General features: G+C 34.1%; 1 protein-coding gene across 1 annotated transcript in view; it reads left to right on the forward strand.

The window, feature by feature from the left end:
- The window catches only part of SIDT1 (SID1 transmembrane family member 1), a 150,486-nt gene that overhangs the window by 103,887 nt on the left and 22,113 nt on the right, over window positions 1-24,486 (forward strand). The window contains exons 11-18 of the mRNA XM_051985305.1: window positions 9,150-9,221; window positions 10,909-11,057; window positions 11,940-12,013; window positions 14,070-14,136; window positions 16,070-16,141; window positions 18,718-18,843; window positions 19,061-19,178; window positions 22,047-22,183. Of these exons, the coding sequence (XP_051841265.1) occupies window positions 9,150-9,221; window positions 10,909-11,057; window positions 11,940-12,013; window positions 14,070-14,136; window positions 16,070-16,141; window positions 18,718-18,843; window positions 19,061-19,178; window positions 22,047-22,183 (815 nt within the window). The remainder of the gene's footprint in view (window positions 1-9,149; window positions 9,222-10,908; window positions 11,058-11,939; window positions 12,014-14,069; window positions 14,137-16,069; window positions 16,142-18,717; window positions 18,844-19,060; window positions 19,179-22,046; window positions 22,184-24,486) is intronic.

Here is a 24,486-nt window from a genome sequence, read left to right on the forward strand (position 1 = left end):
TGAAGGACTTATGATGAAAAACGCTATCCATCCTCAGAAAAAGAACTGATGCTATCAAAATACAAGCATACTTTTAAAATTTTCTTTATTTCTCTTGAAAAAATTTTTGGTCTATGTTTTCTTTCACAACATAACTAATATGGAAATATGTTTTGCATGGCTATCTATGTGTAACCTATATTGAATTGCTTTCATTTTCAATGGGAAGGGAGAAAGGGAGAGAATTTGGAACTCAAAGTTTTAAAAATGAATGTTGAAATTTTTTTATTTGCATTGGGAGAGAAATAAATACTAAATATTAAAAAATCAAAAGTATATTGGTTTTTCTTTTTTGTAAATACTATTTTTCCAATTAAATATAAAGATCATTTCTAACATTCCCTTTTTATGAGATTTTGAGTTTCATAATTTTTTTCTCTTCTTTCCTCCAAATGGCAAGCAATCTGATATAGATTATGCATGTGTAATCAGGTAAACATATTTCCACATTAGTCATATTGTGAAAGAAAAACACAGAACAAAAGGGAAAAGCTATCAAAAAAATGAAAATAGTTTTAGTTTCCATTTAGACCCTATATTTTTTTCTCTGGATATGGATAGCATTTTCCATCAGGAGTTTTTTGGGATTGTCTCAAATCATTGTATTGTTGAGAAAACCTAAGTCAATTATAACTGATCATCACACAAGTTGTTTTTGCTATGTACAATGTTCTTCTGCTTCTGCTCACTTCACTCAGTATTAGTTAATGTTAAGTCTTTCTGCCTGCTCATCATTTCTTAGAGCACAATAGTATTCCATTACATTAATATACCACCACCTGTTCAACTATTCTCCAACTGATGAACATTCCCTCAATTTCCAGTTCTTTGCCACCACAAAAAGAATTGCTATAAGTATTTTTGTACATGTAAGTCCTTTTCCCTTTTTTATGAACTCTTTGAGATGCAAACTTACTAGTTGTGTATTGCTAAATCAAAAAGTATGCATTATTTGATTGTTCTTTGGGCACAGTTCCAATTTGTTCATAGATCAGTTAGAATAGTTAAATCAGTTCACAATTCCACACAATGCATTAGTGTCCCAATTTTCCCACATCTCCATCATTTTTCTTTTCTTTCATATTATTCAATCTAATAGGTGAGGTAGTACCTCAGAGTTGTTTTAATTTGCTTTTCTCTAATCAGTATACCCTTTCCTAGCTGAAGCATTTGAACTAAATATGGATTAATGACTCAATTTTATTGCTAATTCCAAAAAAAGTTTCCAAGATGCCATAATTTGCCATAAATGCTATAATAGTTGCCAAGATTACAAGGTAAATTGATGGCAGAACCCAAAAGTCCTTCTTTTCTGGCCTAACTAGTGCTCTGTTTCCTCCTAAGTTTGGTTTTATAAGACTTAATGGCAATTTATAAGACAACAAGGCAATGCCAGTAGAGGTTGACATGTTCTAGCATTTGGGGAAGACTTTAAATATACATTTAATAGACTATATCTGTTTTCTAAATTTTAACCTACATAAAGTTGGAGCCCATTATTCATGGGCTGTTTACCAACTTGATAACTTGTAGAACAAAGAGAACTACAAAATTATCTTCATTTCTGTGAGCCCCTCTTCTGCTTCTGCAAACTTTGTTAGAAGGTTGGAAAAGAGAAGATGATATTAAAATCCTGAGAGTTTTTAAATTATCTATACATGCTGACTTAACTAATGACACCCAGAATGTGAGATCCTTGTACAATGATCAGCAAGTGAGAATTCTTTGAGGACCTGAATTACATTATTTATATTACATTACATTAATTAACATTAACATTGACATTTTTGGTGTGAATGAATCCTAAAGATATGAGGTAGTTATATGAAAGTGGAAGAAGGCTTATAGTTCTCCTTGGAGAAGCAAATAAAAGAGTTGGCAGATTTCATTTTATCATGCCTCCAAAGACAATAAGAAACATCTTTTCATGGAACATGATCGCCTTATAACTAAAGTGCTTATACTAAGCATTTGTAAAAAAGACTAATTTTCAGGATACTGCATCATATGTACAAACATTTGTTACAGAGAATGAGAGGGAGAATGTGTACAACTAAAACTCTCTAACAAATCAACAAATCCGTTAACATTCAACAACTTCCATAGAAATATTGGCATAGTTAACAAATATTTATTAGAAAATATGGATCAAGATTAAGAAATAGATAAGATCCCCAATGGAGAGTTAATATAAAGAAAAGGAAAATACCATGTCATTGCCTGGATTGGGATATGGAGAAGCAACCATACTAAGAAGATTGAGAAGAAATAGTCAGCCAGAGAATGATCAGATGAAGTCAGTCATAAAAGTCAAGAAAGAAGAGTATGTGGTCACACATATCAAAAATTACAGATAAGTCAAGGGGAATAAATAGAAAGAAAAGACCATTGAATTTGGTATCAAAAGAGTACTTTGCAACCTTAGAGCAGTGGGTCATTTGAAGCTATATTACAAAAGATTGAGAAATGATTGGGTGGGGAGACAGTAAATATAAGTAATTGCTCATGTCTACTTGGTCTGATCTACTTGCTCTTCCAATCTTTATCTTCTTTAGTGACATTCTGGTTCTTTATATAGTCCACATTAAAGTCTAAATGTTTTTCTGTGTTTTCACTGATGGAAATAGTTTTTATAGAAATACATGCTGATGAATCCGTTCTACTTTTTCATGTATTTGTTGTTCTCCTTTTTTTCATTCACAAATGCTTTGAGAGTAATCTGACTTATCTATAGACTTATTTTTCTCTTTATTATTCTTTGCCTGTTTTGTGAGATAATATGACCTGTTAAGTTTTGCAAGTAAATTTATGTCCTAAAACAGTATTGCTTTTGGCCACTGTGTTTCTCTGGTTGGCAAGAAATTTACCAAGTATCCTCTGAAATGTTTCCTGAAGACTTTAAGTACATAATGAAATCAAACTTGCCAACTCTTTTATTTGTTTTCTCCAGAGAGAATCTATGAACCATCCTTTCACTTAGCTGAAAATTTTCTAATGTTTTATGGTTTCACTTATAATGAGAATGCTTAGACTGATATGGTTTAATGCCTCTAGTCAAACAGCCATTTGTTGGTTTCAGATGGGGTCTTACATTTTAGCGTATCAACAGTCAAATTAATGTTGCATTCTAAAAACTATTTATTTTTTACACTTTCCACTGCCTTTTCTGAAATTCAGTGGCCAATGAGAGCTAAGTAGGACTGCAGATTACTTTGCATTTTTTGTTTCATGTGTTGCCATGATTAAAAAATTCATTGTTTAGGGGCCAACCTACTAATAATGAGTGTCTCTTCAGTGAGTATACTTAATGAAATAACTTGACGGTTTTCTCCTCAAACAGTAACATAGTCCAGCTCCACAGAACCTCTCAGAGATTTTGTTCCACTCTATCCTCAAAGAACCCAAGATCTACTCCATGCTCTTTGAGGAGGCCTTTATTGAATTGAATTAATTAGTTATTGAATTGATTTGAATTATTGAAATGAATAAAACTGAATTAGTTGATTTTACTTGTAGTTAAGAGCCTTTGGCTTCAAGTGACAGGGCAACCTTTAAGTAGAATAATTATGGGAGACAGAAACAGAATGTCCTTTATAGAAAGTTGCCACTCCTAAATATTGAGCAACCAAATTATAAACTTATGGGATGACTGGCAAGACAGGTGACCTAAACTAGCTATAGAATGTAAGTTTCCATAGAAATTGAATAACACTATAGTTTAATTTTTCTGTACCTATCTATGGCCAGAATTTGAAAATAGTTATTCTTTTGGCCTTTTCATCTTGTTTGCCATGAAATATGAAGAAGAATTTATACCATCTAGTTAAACTGAATAAATTATATATAATAATTCTTTAATTATTGAATCCTCTGGAAGCTTCTTTATAATGAAGTTTTCAGTGGAAAAAATTCATAAATCCTGAGAAATAATGTTGGTATAGAGACATATAGCAATAAAAAGTCTGATTGCTTTTTGCTACTTTCTTTTAAGAACCCTGTGAGATGACTAGGATGTTTTCAGGGAAAAAAAAAAAAACAAACAATCTGGAACATCCTCCATGAACCCAAGCAAAATAAAATGGGCTGTATACAAAATAATAGCAATATTCTGGGATGACCAGCTGTAAATGATTTTGCTATTCTCAGTAATAAAATCCATCTATGACTACTCTGAAGAATTTATGATGAAAAATCCTGTCCATACCCAGAGAAGGAACTGATTATGTCTGTATACAGACATTCTCTTTTTCTTTATCTCTTTTTTTTAACTTAATTTTTCTTAATTTTATTAAAATAAATTTTTCTCATTTATTTTTATTGGGTGGAAGATATCTGCTTTCTTTTACAACTTGACTTTTATAGAAATGTCTTGCATAATTTTATATGGGTTTCTTAATTGTGGGTGGGGATAAGGGAAAGAACCTAAAATTCCCAAATTTTAAAAACAAATGTAAAAAAAATTGTTTTTTGAATATAAATGGGGGAAAACATTAAATAAGTAAAAAAGAAAGAAAGAAAGAAAGAAACCTGAGGGAACCCAGGATAGAGGTATCTCAATCAAATCAGTACAAACTGGTGAAGTTTTGTTGTTTTTTTGTTTTGTTTTGTTTTGATGGGGGAGGAATGGTGCTATTGTTATTGTTAATAAAGGTGTACTTCAAAAAACCAGAGAGTTGAGAAAAAAAGTAGTCAAGTCGAAGAGAACTGTATTTGCTATTTCCTAACTCTTCCCTCCCATCTATGTAGTTTTTGAGGACATGAGTCAAATCTTGTTATTCTTTTATTCCCAACAGTGCCTAGTAAAGTGTATTGCACTTAATAGTCACTCAATAAATGTTTGTTGAATAAATGAGTAAAGTCATTTGGCTGCTCTGGACTTCTATAAAGTGAGGAAATTGGATTAAATTATCTGCCGGTTCTAATATTCTATGATTTTATAATTATGCTGAAATTTAGATAACCAGGACCAATGGGCAGAATTTATAAGGAGACTTATTTTGTTTCAATAAAAGAAAAAAATTCTAATAATTAGAACCAATGAAAATTAGAATGACAGCTTCACAAAGTTCACACAGTAGTGAGAGTGAGAAGTGTTCAAGAAGTTGAATAACCATCTTTCGAGGTTTTATAGAAGAGATTCCCATATTGGAAATGACTTTTAAAGTCTCTTCCAAATCTGAATTTCTATTAGCTTGATCACATTATTTTTATTTTATTTTATTTTTTTTTAATTTTTTTTTAATTTTTTATTTAATAATTACATTATATTGACACTCGTTTCTGTTCCGATTTTTTTTCCCCCTCCCTCCCTCCACCCCCTCCCCTAGATGGCAAGCAGTCCTTTATATGTTGGATATGTTGCAGTATATTTGATCACATTATTATGTCCTATTTTGAACAATAAACCATAGCAGGAGACTGTGGAGTTCTATCTATACCTTCTTCTTTTGAGCTACACCTAATGTAAACCTCTCTCCTCCTTTTAAAGATATTCTGGAGGTCAATAACCCTTCTCAGTCTCAGTTTTCCTTCAGAAATCATATAAGGTCAGCAAAGCACTCATTTGGTGTCATTTTTCTGATGTAGTCATATCATCTTGTTCAGTCTGCCTCTGACCAAGTTTATGCATTTATGAATCAGTTGACTGGGCCTTGATGTTCAGACCATGGCTCTAGAGGGGAATGAATCTAACCAGATCACACAGAAATTGCAATCCTAATGAACGTGGTCTCCTAATACTTATGCTCTAGCCAATTGAGCTACTCATAGAAAAAAGCACTTAATTCCCTCAATCCCTAGTATTTTTTTTTTTGGACCAATCTAGTATAGTAGAAAGACTACTTGATCTGAAATCAAAAGACTGGATAGAAAACTGCTAGTACTGCCACTTACTGCTTGTGTTAACATAGACAGGTGGCACAGTGGATAGAGTATTGGTCTTGGAGTTAGGAAGTTCTGAACTGTTCAATGTTATGGTGTCAGGTAAGGGTGATATCAAGCCAGCTGGGTAGAATGTAGAGAAACAAATCATTCTGCTATGAAAAATGCTTGGAATGCTAGATAATCCTGGAAGAATTCTAAAAGAGAAGTCACTTCAGGAAAGAGTTTCTTTAATCTTTGGATCAGTCCAAAATCCAAACAAACAAAAGAAGAGGATCAGAAAATGGATGGTGAGATAAGGGATTTAACACTTAAAGGAAGCAACATTCTGTGTTTAAAAGCCATCAACATAAAGAGTCTCCTTGATTTTGATGGTTACTCTCCTAAAGACCTTTGTTTGGGAAAGTCATTTCATAAATTCTGGCCTCAGTTTCTTCAGGATTATAATGAGAGTCAGTTTAAATGTCACTGAATCCTATAATTTCACTTACATATGGGTGAAGCTGCTAAGGAACACTTCTAATGTATGTGACCCAAGGATATTTGGGCCAGAGAGCTGAAAATGACAAAAACGTGGATATCCAAAGTCAAGAGAAGAAACACATCCTACCTAGTTAATCATATCCTGAGATGCAGTAGGAAAATTTTGTTATCAGTTAAAAGCAGAACCAGTTCCTTAAACAATCTCCTCCAAGCTTTATTTTTTTTTGCAATTCTTTTAAACATATTTCCACATTTATCATGCTGCTCAAAAAAAATCAGATCAAAAAGGAAAAAAAAAAAACTTGCTTCTTATTTTAAAGATCTATGATGTTATCAATGGAGCTACTTTTTCAATTGATGTGGATCTCAACTCCTCTATACTTTAGTGGATGACCTATATTAGTTTTTGTGTCAGAAAATTCATCACACCCTCCCCCCAAGGTTAACTTTCTAGTGATGAAAGTTTAGCCAGGCTTATAGAAAATACAATTATCAGTCAGCATATTTGTGTCTATGTCTTTCAGGTTAGTAGAACCTGCTTGCAATCTATGACCATAATTTTCAAGAAACCAGGGTCACCTCTGCACCATGATGATGCATTAGAGCAGGAATTTGATGAAATCTAAAAATTATTAATGGTAAAAAAAAAAAAACTATTAATGGCTTACATACATCAACTCAAAGAAATCTTAGAGACAACTCACTGGCCCAGTAGATACATGTTAGTCCCAGAGTCAGGAAGACCTCAATTCAAACCTAGCTTCAAAAAGTATTAGCTGTTTCACCCTGGAAGATACTTAACCTTTCTCAGCCCCAATGTACATATAAATGCTTATTCTTTTTGCTTTAAAGATCATTTAATCTAACACCTTAACTTTAAAAATGAAGCTGAATCCCAGAGAGGGCTTCAAGAAACTCCTTTGATATTTGGGACAATAGTATGAGTCCTGCTGGATTCTCATAGACAGCTAATTTGTAAGTGTAGGTCATATGGTAATGAGAATTATAGGCACTAATATGAATTACCAGAAAATTTAAGAAGTTTTTTTTTCCTTTTTGATCTGATTTTTTTTGAGCAGCATGATAAATGTGGAAATATGTTTAAAAGAATTGCAAAAAAAAATAATAATAAAGCTTGGAGGAGATTGTTTAAGGAACTGATTCTGCTTTTAACTGATAACAAAATGCCTTTAAATTCATCTAGATATATGCCATCACTAAAGTGGCAGTCTAATAAAACATTGTTTTATCCTTGGATTAAAACAGATGTAGATAGAGTTTAAGAAGTGGGGTAGCTAGGTGGTGCAGGAGATAGAGCACAAGCCCAAACTCAGAAAGACCCGAGTTCAAATTTGATCTCAGACACTTAATACTTCCTAATTGTATGACCTAAATTGCCTCACGGGGAAAAAAAAGAGTTTAAAAAGTACCATATTTTAAATTCCTTAGTTAGAACTAAAGGAGATTTCTGTGAGTTCTGAGAAATAATGAAGATAGTAAAGAAGTTGGAAATGAAGAGAATGACAGCTAGAAATGATAAAGATGTATAAGATTTGAAAATTGAAAGATTAGAATTTGTTTAAAAAAATTTCCTATTATAAATGTATTTCAGATATGCAATTGATATATTGTGTATATAACATTTGTGTAGGGATAATACTAAATTGAAGGTTGTCATCCTTTTGGGTTAATGTGGTCATTTCAGTGCTTTGTGTATTACATTCTCTTGTAATTTTTTTTTAAATGTTGGCAAACCATATATGACATATGGGAATATCCTGATTATTAGCCAGGATATTTGGTGTTCTATAGATAGATTCTAAACAGAATTCATAGCATAGGTTGTAAATTTCAATAAGAAAAAGAGCTGACAAATGAAGTATATATTTGAAATATACTTATGCTACATTGAAGACTTGAGATAGATCAATAAGATAAATAGGAAGATGATAAAAATGTACATGTGTATAGTATATATATATATATATATATATATATTCAAGGATTGATATATCTAAAAATATATGTATGAATAAATATACATATGTATATGTATTATATATGTATATATGCATACATATGCAGGTAATGTATATGTATATTTGTTTAGATTTAGTTTTCTAAAGCTGTCACTCTGTTGGCTCTAGTCTCTCAAATCTTTTGAAAATAAGTAGAGAGAACAAATGGATCATTAAAATCACTCCTGAAACATGGACGATTGTCCATGACCAGGTCTCATTGTTGAATAAAGATTTTTGGAATCTTTATCCTTCATCCTGAAGAAATATGTTGTAGAGAAAGCAGTGACTTTAGAATCAGAAGTCTAAAGTTTGGATCTACCACTCATTAGTATGACCTTGGATAAATGGTTTAATTGCTTAAAAATCTTAAATGTCCTCTTCTGTAAAGCAAGAATAATTATACTTGCATAATTATACTTGCTCTTCCTAGGATTGTTTTGAAGACAGCCCCATGTAAATGAGTGCTCTTCTTATGTGGAAGTCCTGTTCTTAGAATATGATTTGTCCTTTCCATTGGTCATTAGAGGTCTGGCACAGGATGCAAAAAAGGAGAGGGAAGAAAAAACTAGTGGAGTTATGAATATAAACACCCTCCTCTATCCCCCCAAAAAACAACAACAACAAAAAAAACTAAATTAAAAAACTTCTGGTTTGATAAGTTGAGCTTTTTGACATGCCTTTTAGCCAACCAGAAGTAAACTTTTTGCGTCTTTGCTTCCTTTACAGGATCTAGGAATGTAACTGATTCCCACCCCATTGCCACCAGTACACCTGAAGGGAGCAGCTATGGGGCAATAGGTATATACTGAGTCCTCTGTTGGAAGTGTTTCCTGGGGCCCCGTGGGATGAAGACACATTTTCTGCCATTGACTAACTGTGTGACCTTGGATTTTTGGACAAGTGGCTTATCCAGTCTAGAACTCAGTTTCGTCATCTGTAAAACAAAGGGTTGGACTAGATCATCTTTTTGATTCCTTATGGTTCTAATCCTCTAAAATTCTACTTCTTGGTGTTGTGTGTTTTATGTTAGTAGGATTTCCTGGATTGCTTTGTCTTCCACCCTAAAATCCAATGAGGGCTTTTCCTAATTCAATCTGTGTGCTTAGGTAATAGCATGTCTGGTGCTAGGTTATTGATGGACAAGTTTGCTTATTCTCACACTTCAGAAGAGAAAGAGCATATCAGAGGAGTAGCTGTAAATTATTCTAGGCATTCTGGGCCATGAACAAAACCAATCCATTCTTTTTGGTTATCTTCATGATTGACCCCAATCACTATGGTCAAATCAATCATGTGATAATACGCCTAATTTATTATTATTATAGCTGGTTCAGTAATTGTCTCAAGGGTACAAACACAACCTTTGGACAAGTGGGTGCACAATAGATAGAGCACCAGGTCTGCGATCAGAAAGATCTGATTTCCAATCCAGCCTCATTCACTTACTAGCTGGGTAATTCTGGGCAAGTGGCTTAATCTCTGTTTGCCATAATCCACTGAAGAAGGAAATGGTAAACCACTCCAGCATCCCTGCCAAGACAGTATGTATGGTCCATGAGGTCATGAAAATTCAGAAACAATTGAGTAACAACAAGCAACACAGCTTTTATGAAAACTTCTCTTGTTGGAGCTTGGAGAAATAAAGAGATTGGGAGGAGGGTTGTATAAATTAAACTGCCTCTTCAAGGAAACTTATCTATACACAAGGGGAATACTATTCAAAATGTCCATATAGTAAGAGATGAAGTCCCATGATAGAGCTCTATTTCCCTGCAACAGTTAGAGGCATGTGAGCACCAGACTGCTTATTTTTGATGCTGCAGAAACAGAATTTTAAAAACCATCTGAGCAGAGGAGGTAGCCAAACCTCCACAAGCTAAACAAATTACCATCTGCTACAAGACACATTCATGGGAACAGGAGGTATCTTCTTCCCGAAAAGGTTGATTTCATTATATAAATGTAGGTATGGCATGTGTGACTTTTACTGTAGGCAAATATTCTGTGCAGATAGATGTGTTTGTGCTTATATACATATATGATAGAATCACAACTGTGTATAAAAAATTACATTATTTATGTGAAACATGTACTGGAAAATTTGAAATATATAATATAAGCATGATTTATTTTTTCTAACCAAAAAATTCTGTTGTTTTTAAAAGGATTAATATAATAGCCTATTAAAATAGCCAGAAGGAAACAATATTAAACAAAGGTCCAGTGAGAAGAAATTTGGAGGAGAGAATATGTGTCTTGAGTATACAGTCAGCATATAAGCTGATTACAAGATTATACACACACACACACACACACACACACACACACACACACACATGATTATAAGCTGGAAAAGCAACATTTATAGAAACTCAAGCTTGGACCTTTTGAAAAAAGTTAGTTCTGTGGTTTATGATCATGTAGTTTTCTTAGTTTGAGGATTTCTATGAGTTTCCTGCTTCAGTACCATTTTCTTTGCTTCCAGATGAGTCAGTCTCCAGTGGTGGCAGGCAGATGTCTTCATCAGATGGTGGGGGACAATACCAATCAGACACAGATAGCTCAGTGGAAGAGGAGAGTGATTTTGACACTATGCCAGATATCGAGAGTGATAAAAATGTCATCCGAACCAAGGTATGGCTGCCTGGCCTTGTTCACTTGAAATGAATTTAGAACTTCAGAGATTACTTGTTTTTTTCTCCATGAAAAGAAGTTAAAAGTCTCCTGTGGTTCCAATATTGCTTAGAGAAAAAACAACTATGGACTTAAGTAAATCTACCTATTAAAGAGCACATCCTTCTCAAAGTTAGAAGGAAAAAAAAAGAACAATAGGGAGAATTTTATGGAAAGAGAATAAAGATAGAGGATCACATTAATATCATAAAAGAAAGTATTTATGCCAGTGAGAGTATAAGGGATTTATAGCAATAAAAGAATTACATGAACAAAGAGTACAGACAACCAAATTATCTAATAATATAAAGAAAATGTACTTTCAAGGGGAAAGTCTTTTTATCTACTATGTTAGATTCTATGAGAGATTTAAAAAACGAACTAGACATGGCTTTTGTCTTATTGTGATTCTCAAAAAATAGAAAAGTTAATTCTAATGATTGTAATTGTTTTTTGTTTTGTTTTGTGCCTTTTTTTTATTCTTAATCATTTAATAAAACATTTCAGACACTTTAATAGACATTTTACTTCAATCTATCCCCCAATAGACAGAAAGAAAAAGGTTTGTTTTTTTTTTTTTCATTAAGAAAGTGTTCTTTAAAACAGGAGAAATGAAATAAAAGGGAAAGCTATTATCAAAACCTTAGCTCTTAAAGTAAAATCATACTGTAATATATATAACATGTGAAATCCAGATTATTGTATTTGTTTAGTTTTTAATTAATAGTAAGATAGGAATCTCAGTATCAGCAACTTTGTTTTCCTAAATGAGCTTCCTACAAATCTAATCCTAATTAAATTACAAAAAATTCCTTTGCAATGACATATTCCCTCTCCACCCAGATGTTCCTCTACCTGTCGGACCTGTCTAGGAAGGACCGAAGAATTGTCAGCAAGAAATATAAAATTTATTTTTGGTAAGTGAAAGGCAGGTAAAACCATGGGAAAAAAAAAAAATCACAGCTAGGAAAATCACTTTCATTGTCTAAATTAGAGTTTGAGGAAGGGCTTATTGGGTTTTCTTTGAAACAATCACCTTACTGTAACACAAGGGTCAGTCTTTATCAGACAGTAATACTATTCTCTGAAGATGCTTTCCTAGGAAGAAAATATTCTGTATTTTTCTACAGAAATGAAAAGTAAGAATAATAGTGATAATTATATCCCTCAAGTTAGGGTGATAACAAACACCTAACCCCAGAGCACAATATACAGCAACAATAACATATCTTGATGAAATAATTTACAGTTAATACCATCCCAGTAGTATACTAGAAAAAGTAGTGAACTTTCCCACTAAAACTGGAATTGTGGGACTTAAGTTCAAATTTCAGGCCAACATTTTGCTACCTGGGAAAGTAATTTTATTTCTGGGCCTCAGTTTTCATATCTGTAAAATATGGGGGTAGATGACATCTGAAACTCTTTCTAGCTTGAAACTTATGATCCAATGACCCTGAAATAGGGTAAATTAGAGACCATCATCTTTAACTATTAGCTTTGGAAGGGGAGGGTTCCCTAATAAGAAAAGGAATAGTGGCATTATTTGGGGTAAAGAGGACCTAATGGAGTTAGGAGGAAGAAAAAGCTAAGGATAGAATTCTTCTCCCTCAAAAAAAGTTACATGTTGAATTTATTATATACTTAAAAGACATAATGTGCATGTGCATAATAGAGATTTGCAATTTCAAGTAAAATAAACTCCTGTTGCATAATATATAAGGAAGTGCTCATTTCATTTGCTGCTTGTTAAATTCTGAATAAAAAGAAAAAATGGGAAAAAATTTTAATAAAAAATAAAAAACACCTGAAATGTTTAGCTATCATATCATTTAGTCATTTAATGTTCAGGGCTCTGAGACTGGCTACACTGTAAGAATTCTTTACCCTTTCACATGTATAATGCTTTTCCTCTGGTTCCTCCCTACCAACTCTCCCTCTCAAACTCAAGCTGCCATTTGTGATATCTCCTTCTCTTTTCTTCTTCATGAATGCCCTTAATGTTCATTTTAACTATATTTCTCTCATACAAAAGTGTTAAATAGAGGACCACAAGTCTCATAGTAATATAATTTTCCCCACTTGCACATACCCTAAGAATGCCCCTTTAATTAGTTCATAACTTCTCAAAAACTCAAAACATTTCTAACATTATCCCACAAGACAGGGATGAAATAGGGAAAAAGTCAGTGGTGTTAATCCCATTTTACAGCTATGAGAACATAAGTAGAAGTTTAGTCATCCCCAGAGAACATAAAAGGAGGCATTAGCAAAGACAGGATTCAACCAAGTGTTCTACAACCTGGAGATTGTTTTGCTAGAGGTTATTTCATTATGGAGTTAGTTTAAGTTGCTTTTAATAACTAGCATCACTTCTATGGAACAGTAAAGAATGTGAGGGAAATTGCATATCTGAAAAATTAGAAAACTTTGATGATGAGAGCTGAAGCTAGAATGAATAAATGATGTTCCCAAATAATCCAAACTCTCCTTTTAGCTGATAACTGAATCACTTTCTTCCTTATTTAAATGTTTTGTCAGGGCTGTCAATAATTAGTGGCCAATTTGAATTTCTTCTGTACTTTTCTCCAACTCCTCTTTCAGTGAAAGTGTTAATGAACAAAATGTTTTAGAAATGACCACAATGAGGGGGGAAGGAGGCCAGAAAAAAACAGAGGCTAAATAGTTGACTCCTAAAATAACTTTAAGATTTGACTGACAAAATAAGGTAGCTAATGATGGCTAAATATCTCTTTTAATTTTTATTTGAAAATTTTCCCATCTTCTTTTCTTTTTATTTTGAATTTAACAAGCATCAAATGAAATGAGTATTTCTAATACATTATGAAACAGAAGGAGCAAACCTTATATGAAACTGGGAATCTCTATTATATACAAATGTTGCATAGTTCTGATAATTGCTTTTTTGTCATTATGGAATTAAATAGTTTCCAATTCCTTCTCATCTCACAGGAACATCACAACTATTGCCGTGTTTTATGCCCTTCCTGTGATCCAGCTGGTTATCACTTACCAGACTGTAAGTTGGTCCATCAGTGAGAGAAGACTATTATTGGCTCTTAGTTTGCCTTTACATGTAGAGATGGACACGTGGATCTGTAAACTTAACAATGGGGGTGTTTTCTCCAGCAATACAGATCATACCACCCACCTATGTTCATTTTTCTGACCGTGATCCATGGTCTCCCATAAGTTGGATACAAATGGAACAATTCAATAAGATTAAGGCTATCATGACAAATTCAAGATATGTCTCCTGAAGACTCTAGTTATTTTTGGAGGGTTGGTTTTTTTTTTTTTTTTTTTTTTTTTTTTTTTTGGCTAGAGAAGACTTCAGTAGTCTTTCCCGGAATTTAAATGTACCATAAAAGAGATTGTTTTTCCCTCACTTGCAACAAAATATAAAATGGAAAGGCCAATGTCTGGTAATGAGAATTGGCAATAAGTAGGTTTGTTAGGAGCTCAGAAGATTCAACATTCTACTGTGTGCTCAACAGAAGTGCAACATTTACCTTCTCATTAGAGAGTTTTCTCACTTTTTTCTCATTAAAGAGTACAATAGATAGATCAGTAGAATTGGAATCAGGAAAACCTGAGCTAAAGTCTAGCCTTAGACCCATGTTACCTAGAGAACCTGGACAAATCATTTTACTTCTTCCAACTACAAACAGGAATAATAATAGCACCTACCACACAGGATTATTTCAAAGATCAAATGAGATAATATTTGTTAAGTGTTTTGTACAGTCCCTACCACATAGTAGATGCTTAATAAATTCTTATTTCCTCCCTCTCTTCCTTCCCTCCTTCCTTTCCTTTCCTTCTTGCCTCTTTCCCTCCCTTCCTTTGTTTCTTCTTTTCCTTCCTTCTTTCCTTCCTGTCTTCCTTTCTCTTCCTTCCTTTCTTCCTCCTTTTCCTCTCTTTTCCTCCCTCTCTTCCTTCCTCCCTCCCTTCCTTCCTTTCTTCCATCTTCCCTTCTTTCCTTTTCTCTTTCCTTTCTTCCCTGTTGATTTGGTTACCTATTAAAATAAAGTTAGGGCTTGAGGCAGCTAAGTGTTACAGTGGATAGAGCATAACTCTATCAAAATGTCAAAAGAACCTAAATTCAAGTCTGACCTCAGGCACTTGACACTTACAAGCTGTGTGACTTTGGGCAAATCACTTAACCCTAAATGCCTTTTAAAAAAAGGATAAAGTCAGGGCCTATTTCATATGTACTTCAGAAGTGTATATGTGAGGGGAGGAAGGAATCATATTTAATCAAATGCTCACAAAGATGATAGTGAACTGACAGTTATTGAATATATGCAGAACGCAAAGGAAAGAACATTGGACTGGAGATAGGAGAACTGAGTTTGAATCTTGACTCTTCGCCTTACTCCTTATATATGTTTGAGGAAGTCACAAACTGTCAGCCTCAGAAGCCTCATTCTGTAAATGACAAAGTTAGATGGAACTCTGAGGGATATTCCAGATCTAAATCTGGTGATACTGCATTTACTAGCCTAATGGTTTTTATTTCAGCTCAGGGTATACAGTCAGCTCTCCCTTCCTGAACAGAAGAGAAAAACATATTAGCCTTAAAACCCTGTTGCCAATCTCAACAATCTCAATTTTTATTGGCTATTTTTATTATGAAATAATGATAATAATGGCATATTACAGCAGAGGGAAAACTGTGCTAGTCATGAATTCTATCTTATGGAAGTGGGGTAGAGCATATAAATAATATTTCACTTCAATATGATACTGCAAAATATAATAAGAAATTTGCCTCTGCCCTATAAAGCTGTACAGCATAATGATATGTCCCCTGCTGCTCCTGGGAGCTGGCATGACTGTAAATCATTCACCTTCGGTCTTTGTAAGCTATCCCAGCTCTGCATGGTTCCGGGCTTAACTTGAGGGACTGAGCACAATTGAATTTCATTTTCTGTTTCTTCATCTTATAGGTTGTGAATGTGACTGGCAATCAGGACATCTGCTACTACAACTTTCTCTGTGCTCACCCTTTGGGGTCCTTAGGTAAACATAGTTTCCTCTAGATTACTGGTGACATTTTGGGACATGCTCGTATTTAATCTCAGTGACTCACATTTCTCTGAATACTCAGAACAGCTGTGGAAAACTATATATAAGGCAACAGTGGATGATGGAAAAGGGCTCTAGCATTGACATAATTGAATCTAGAAGATAGGATCAGAAAGTTCCTTTCATATCTAAGCATTTTTTAAAAACTGTCCTAGGAAATTATAAACAGAGAATAGTGTAATGTTTTAAAAACATCAGATAAAGATGGTACAGTGAAAAGAAAGATCATCAGCTGTGACATCAAAGGACCTGGGTTCTGTTAGAATTAATTCCTCAGTTTCCCATCACAAAATGAGGGGTTTGATCTAGATATCCCTTTCAGCCCCAAATAGCTGTTGAATAACATTCAAACTTCATTGCCTAGCCCTCTAAAATCTGGCCCCAATTCATCTTCCTGCCTCTGGGAAGTAACAATGATTTTGATTACTATGGAGAAGTAGGACAAAAGTTTGATGTTTAATCTCTATTCCATCAAAACCTCCACCCAGCTTCTTCAACACTGGGACTTCCTGGTTTTGCATTTTCAAGAAATACATGAGATCAAAAGCAGAACCACTAAGGCTTTCTGTCAACTGTCCTATGTCCCTTGTACATTATTGTAGTGTCATATTCCAACTAGGATTCAAGGCATTCCTTGTGTAATGAGCAAGGAATGTCCCCTAAGAAAATTTCTCATAGTGAGTCTCTTCTATTTGTAATAATATCTGTTCTTCATCCACCCAGTGCAGGTATTATCTTACCTTCTAACAAGTACTTTAAAATTTTTTCTGTCAAACTTTTTCTTTTCAGAACTGTTTAAAGGCTTCTCACTATCCCCTCTTTTGTGGTATCTATGTGTTGAGGATAGAATTAGGGGCTGACTAGTAACTGAGTTCTAGAAATCCCCTTTATCTCTTTAAGGATTATGGAACATCAGGGCACTAAATGGCTTTGGATAGAGCACCAACCCTGAAGTCAGGAGTTCAAATCTGACTTCAGACACTTGACAAGTCCTAGCTGTGTGACCCTGGGCAAGTCACTTAACCCCAATTGCCTCAGCAAAGGGAAAAAAAAGGATTATGGAATATCACATTGTTTCAGACACTTTGCATAATAGGAGAAATCTCTCAAAGTTACTATTCCATCAGGAGCTGGAATATGTATAAATGAAAACGTGATTATGAAGCCCATATGGCAAAGAGGGATACACCTCTCTGGTGCTATTGTAGCTCTCTACTGAGCATCTCTACAATCTCAGCTCCATTGCTTTCTACTGCCATCTGCTGAACTGTAGCCACCTCCTGAGCAAGGAGAGGCTTCAGGCCTTTTAGGCATTAATACACAGAGGCTGCTGCAGACAGCATCTAGTCAGCCAGCCAGCCAGACAACAAAAGCCAATGAAAGCCTTCAGGCTTAGATTAAATCTGTCTTTTTGAAGTTATTTTCTTTTGCTGCCTGGTCTCTCAAAATTCTTATCTACATTATGGTCTACTATTCTCTTAAAATCATCCTGGTTATTTCATTGAGCACAACAGCAAAGGAGGGTAGTAGAACTAGGGGGAACAGATTCTTCTCAATTTCTACCATGCTTTTGGTTGCCACATTAATCAACAAAGAAGCAAGACTGAAAAGGACTACGTGGAGCCAAGGAAACTGGACATTTTTGCTTTACCAAGCAAAATTGCTATCTTTCTTACACAACCTTAGCTCCTCTTTGTATTCTGTAATCTAGCCAAACTGGTCTAATCCTTGTCCTCCTGAACCTGCTCTAGGCTTGCTCATATGCATGTTTTCACGTAATTTCCATCTGCATGGAATATCATTCCCTCCTTCCTTCCTTCATCTGCTAACTTCTTGTACTTTGAAGTCCAATTCCATGTCACCTCCAACATGAAGCCTTCCATTGATTAAATAATGGTAATAAATTTCATCCTCCAACTTAACAAAGCATGTTGTTTTGAACCTATCCAATGCACTTTTATCTTGTTTGTTTTTTTTTTTCTGAATTTGGGATTGATCTCCCACCAGACTATAAACTCGATGAAAGCAAGAAACTATGTAATTATTTAAACTTCATATCTTCCTCAACACTTAGTATATCACCATAGGTTAGCAAAAATGTTTTCTGAATAACTGAATAAATAAATATTGTTGTGATATCTGTACATTGTGATAAACTGGGAACCATGACTGCCCATGTCAACTATGATTAGCTAATTCTTATGACTTGAATAGATAAAATGGAAGCTATATTTTAGTATAATAGAAGCAGGAATAGACTGGGAATCAAAATATCTGGGTTCTAGTTTTGATTCTGCTACTAAATAATGATGTAAATTTAGACAAGTTAATTCATTATTCTGGCCCTCAGTTTCCTCATCTGTAAAATAAGGAGTTTGTCCTTGGTGATTTCTTAAATTGCCATGAAGCTCTCAAATACTAATAAAATGCTATAATAGAAATTCTGGGATTGGTCATTTATTCATTGATTGAATTCTTTGTTTTTGTATTAACACTTCCTCTTCCCTATAGTGCCTTCAACAACATCCTCAGTAACCTTGGTCATGTACTTCTGGGTTTCCTCTTCCTCCTGATAGTCTTGCGTAGGGACATCCTCCACCGAAGATCATTGGAAGCTAAAGACATCTTTGCAATGGTAAAGGAACAGTGCCTGAACTAGCGTTGGGGCTGGTTGGGAGGATCAAAGGATCAAGTATAGGGAATAGCTAAAGAAAGGACATCATATATTATGGATTCATTACAGTATGAAATAATGGGCTCCATGATGCCTTGAATATAGGAATATAACATTCTAAAGACAGATAAGTGATTGTGGGTATTTTTTCTATTTACCACATTTTCTCTTCTTTTAGGAATATGGGATTCCCAAACACTTTGGACTTTTCTATGCTATGGGCATTGCTCTGATGATGGAAGGAGTACTCAGTGCTTGCTACCATGTCTGCCCTAATTATTCCAACTTCCAATTTGGTAATCAAAATTTGTAACAGTCACATAAAATTTAAGTCTAGGAGAGTTAGCCTAGGGCCAACAAAAAGGAGCACTAGAGTCACTTATAAAAAAAAGTAATGTCTTTTTTGTGGATCATCTGTTGCAGAAATTATAAAATGAAGTTAATCCATTTAGTCCATCAGTGCAAAAATAAACATATATGTAGATTGTTTGCTTATATGTGTATATATACATGCATATCTAAATATGTATGTGTGTGTATATACATATATATCCTGGTGGATTAAATGGATTTGCTTCATTTGAAATTCCAGCAATACATAACCCATAAAGGATCACTATATTCACACACAAACATATACATACATAAATCTTAGACAGGCCAGAATTAAAACAAAAATTTTACTGGCTCATTTTTGGGATTTCCTCATTCCTTTGGATGATTATCCCCCAAGCTGTGACTTTTTAACACTATTTTCCCAGTGTTGCTATATGGCTGCATATCCTGGAATATCTTGATCTCAGAAGAATGAAAATTCTAAGTGGACTAAAGGGAGATCAAAAGATGCACACTGGATGTAAGCAGATTATTTCTTATAAAAACTTATGAGTCAGAAATGGCATTAAAAAAAACCATCACAAAAGCAGCTACACCCAAAGAAAGAACACTGGGAAACGAATGTGAACTATCTGCATTTTTGTTTTTCTTCCCGGGTTATTTATACCTTCTGAATCCAATTCTCCCTATGCAACAAGAGAACTGTTCGGTTCTGCAAACATATATTGTATCTAGGATATACTGCAACATATCCAACATACAAAGGACTGCTTGCCATCTAGGGGAGGGGGTGGAGGGAGGGAGGGGAAAAAAATCGGAACAGAAACGAGTGCAAGGGATAATGTTGTAAAAAAAATTACCCTGGCATGGATTCTGTCAATATAAAGTAATTATTAAATAAAAATTAGAAAAAAAAAAACATCAAAGGCACTTGTGACCTAGTGATGAATAGACCTTTCTCTAAGAATGTGGAATAACAGATAGGCAGCTGAAGTGCTCTGCTGGTCAATCTAGGAAATATTAAAAGACCTCTAGAACATCATAAGGTCTAGAACATGGTAAGTGCTTAATAAATATTAATTAATTGATTGACATTTAGAATATCCTCACCAAAAGTCACAAATAAAAATCACATGGTATGATTAGTTGGGGGATAGAGAGAAAGAGAGAGAGGAAGGAAATTATTGTCTGCATCTGTGTAGGTGATAGTCACAAATGAAATCATGGATCTGTCAAAAGATTTAATGTTATCCTTTCAATGAAGAAGGAACCTAAGAGGACCATCCTTCTCCTATATAGCTACTTCTCCTAGTCTCTACATGCTTACTCTGAGATAGTACTAAACAAATACTATTGGTTCTACTAATTGACTGTTTCAGTTGATTAACATGAATTAAGTGCTGGGACAGAAGTCAGGGTATGAGTAATTTTGAGGGACTGCATGATGGAAGTAGGATTAACACTCTGGTTCTTTGGCCATGTTCTGTTTGTTATGTAGGAAATGGCTTCTTGATGGGATTTAAATAAGAAAATCCTTGAATCTGAAAAAGATTCCCCAGATACTACCTGAAATTCATTTCACCTTCATATACTGCGTGAAATTTAGTCATTAGAGATTCATTCTTTTAGATTAATAAAAACCCATTTTAAATGTGAAGTCATATGAAAAATGCTCAGAATCACTAACAATTAGAGAAATACAAATTAAAACAACTTCAAGGTTCCATCACATACCTTAAATAGGTAAAGTTGACAAAAAAAAGAAATATGACAAATGCCATTGGAAGTATATTAGTACACTATTTATAGAGCTATGAATTGGTCCTGCCATTCTGGAAAACAATTTGGAGCTATTTCCAAAAAGTTGTTAATGTGTGCACATCAGTTGATGTGAAATTGCCATTAGGTTTATACTTAAAGAAATTTTTAAAAAAGAACAAAAGGACCTATATATACAAAAATATTTATGATGACTTTTTTAGGATAGCAAAGAATTGGAATACCTAGCTGGGGAATGACTGAATAAGTTGTGGAATATGAATGTGATGGAATACTGTTGTGCTATAATAAATGATAAAAAGGGGATAGTGTAAAAAAAAACAAGAAATCAAACAACTTGAGAAGATGTATATGAATCAATGGTGAAATGAGCAGAACCAGAACAATTGTACAATAATAATAATATTGTAAAGACAAATAACTTTGAAAGACTTAAGAACTCTGATCAACATAATGATCAATCATGATTCCATGCTGCTCACACCTGAACAGAGAAGATAATGGATTCAGAGTACAGATTGAAATTTTATATATATATATATATATATATATATATATATATATATGTATATATATATATATATATATATATATATATATATAACATGATCAATAAAGGAATTTGTTTCTAATAGGGTTTTTTCCTTTCTTTCTCAATTTTGGGGGTAAAGAGAGGAAGAAGATAAAACATTTTAATTAAAAAATAAATGAAAACATACCTGGAAAGAACTAACATTAAATGGGAGTGATCAGTTATTGTGAATTAGTCTAGCTGAGATGTGTCCCCTAAAGGAATTGGAAATTTTTGGCTGGACCAGAGAAAAAAGCGAATTTATGGTAGAGAAGAAAATTTAATTTGAAATATAAGGGTCTGTCAGGAGGCAGATGGAGATGGGGAAGAAGAAAAGTCTTATTAGCCAAAGCCTAGCATGAAGATACCAAGTGGTGCCCATGGGTAAAAGTAAGGGGCCATGTAGAGGCAGGATAGTAATGAAGAAAGAGAAGTCTCTATGTGAAAGAATACTATCTGCCTCACCTTGTTTCCCCAGACACTTCCTTCATGTATATGATTGCGGGACTCTGCATGCTGAAGCTCTATCAGACCCGCCACCCAGACATCAATGCCAGTGCCTATTCTGCCTATGCGTCCTTTGCTGTGGTCATCTGTCTGACTGTCCTTGGAGTGGTACGTCTATCTGAATCGCATTTTTTGAAAAGGAGGCTCACGACATTAGGCCGGGGTGAAATAGTGATTTACACACAGATTGGGGAACTGGACCAGGATACTCTCTAATCAGAAAATGTAATACTTCAGTCAAGTCACTTATCATTCTGGACTTCAGTTTCCTTATTTGCAATGTAAGAGACTTGTACTAGACAGAAAAGGGATCATCTTGCCCATCTTCCTCTTTTTACAACTGAAGAAATTTAAGTTCAAAGGAATTAAAGGATTTGACTAAATTCACACCAGCAAGAAGTAGGAGAGTTATGTTTTTAAACTTCAATCCTGTGTTATTTCTACTGCACTAACTGTCTTCTTATGATTCAGTGATTCTGAATGAGAAGAGTCATCATCAACCTACTTGTAAACTCTACTTAGCCAGACTGCTCCTTGGAAAGCAGATTTAGTCTGTGGCCAAGTCGATATTTTAAGCTTTTAGAGCATGCTGGACCCTGCTAGAGCTTACTCTTTGATGGCATAACCTTTGAGAACCCAGAGGTCACCTCCAGGCCAAAAAGACACATGGGATTCAGACTTTGTGAGTAACCAGAATAATATATATATATATAAAAACAACGCTAAGAGAGAGTGTGACTACTTCCTGTAGGATCTTGGGCAAACACAGATTACTAGCAGTGACCAGTCTTAGTTCCGGAGGCCAGAGGTTGAGACACACTCCCCCCTCTCAGGAGAAAGATAGAACATTATGGAGGGTAGACTGTGAGAAGTTGAGAGGATGTTAAGAGAAAGTTATTTTCTTAGTTAATTTTATCAGAATGACATTTTCTTTCTCTCTCTTTTTCTCTTTCTTCATAACATGCTGCAAAAGTTTAAAATATTGACCTGACAGACTAAATCTGCTTTCCAAAGAGTAGCCTAGCTAAGTACATAGTTTCATCATCAGTAGACTGGCCACTTGGTAGTGAATTCTTAGGCTATGGCAACCCATGAAACAAATACAAATACAAAATGGTCTGCAAACCTGCATGACTCATTTCCACTTCTGCAGGGAAGTTGAAAAGGAGATAAAAAGCTAAGAATCACACAAATTTTAGAATATTTATAAACTTTAATTCAGCTGTTGGTTTTGTAAATGTGAGATCTTAATACAATGACTGACCATTCAGCTACCTTATTCATTTCCCTCTAAGATTAACTCCCATTTACCTTGCATATGTTGCATGTGTGTGCTTACACACATGTAACTTATGCAAAATACCAAGTGGAACATGTATACATATATGCATATGCATGTAAAGTTGTTTGTATGTTGTCTCCCCATTAGAATTGTATTTCCTTGAGAGCAAGAATCATGATTTTGTCTTTCTATCATCAATGTTCACTTAGTCAGTGCTGAACATACAGTAAGAAATAATAATAATGAGAAGGTATGACATGCAATCAAAACAACTCCAACCTATTTAAAATCTATTTAAAAGAAATGTTTCTTAATGATGATATTGAAGAAGCATATCATATCAATTTTTAAAATCTTGCCAAAAGTAAAACAAGAAGAAAGAAGGAAATTTTAACTAAATGGAATAATGGTTTATAGGGATTCCCTGGAAGCAAAAAAAAGGCATTAACAGAGTTAGTTGTGCCATTTACCCAAAGATAACCAAAAATTATTCATGGGATAATTAGTCATCTCATATTGCAGTGGTCATAATTGTAGCTTACAGTTGCAGAGGATAAACTGGCAAAGAAATTCTGGAACAAACTTGTTAAGACCTTCCAAATTAAACTAAATCAACCTGCACTTCAATACTTTTATATCTTCATTGAAATGGTGGGAATAGAGAAGAAAAACATTTTAGAAAGCATCAATTAGGAAGAAGGAATGAGGAAGGTCAAAGACTTATAGAAGCCTCACACCCCTGTCATGACTACTTTATTCAAGAAGAATTAGTAGGTGCTTACTATTATGATAGGTGCTAACTATAGCAGACACTAAATAATATAACAAAAAAAATTTAAATGACTATATTTTAATAGACTGGGAGGATTTATTCATTGTTGTGAGAATGATTCTTAAATCAGCTATCTTTGTATAACCAAACTACCATCTTGTTAGAGAAAATATCAGAATTAGAAGCTAGAAGAAATAATAATAATGAAAAGATATGACATGCAATTGAAACAACTTCAACCTATTTAAAATTTATTTAAACAAGTAATATCAGAAATAGATAATGGATAGGATTAAGCACATTGATGCCAATTAAAATTTTATATATATATACAGAAATTTAACTATTATAAATCAA

Source organism: Antechinus flavipes, chromosome 3 (assembly GCF_016432865.1).
Source record: "Antechinus flavipes isolate AdamAnt ecotype Samford, QLD, Australia chromosome 3, AdamAnt_v2, whole genome shotgun sequence".
NCBI classification, from domain to species: Eukaryota; Metazoa; Chordata; class Mammalia; order Dasyuromorphia; family Dasyuridae; genus Antechinus; species Antechinus flavipes.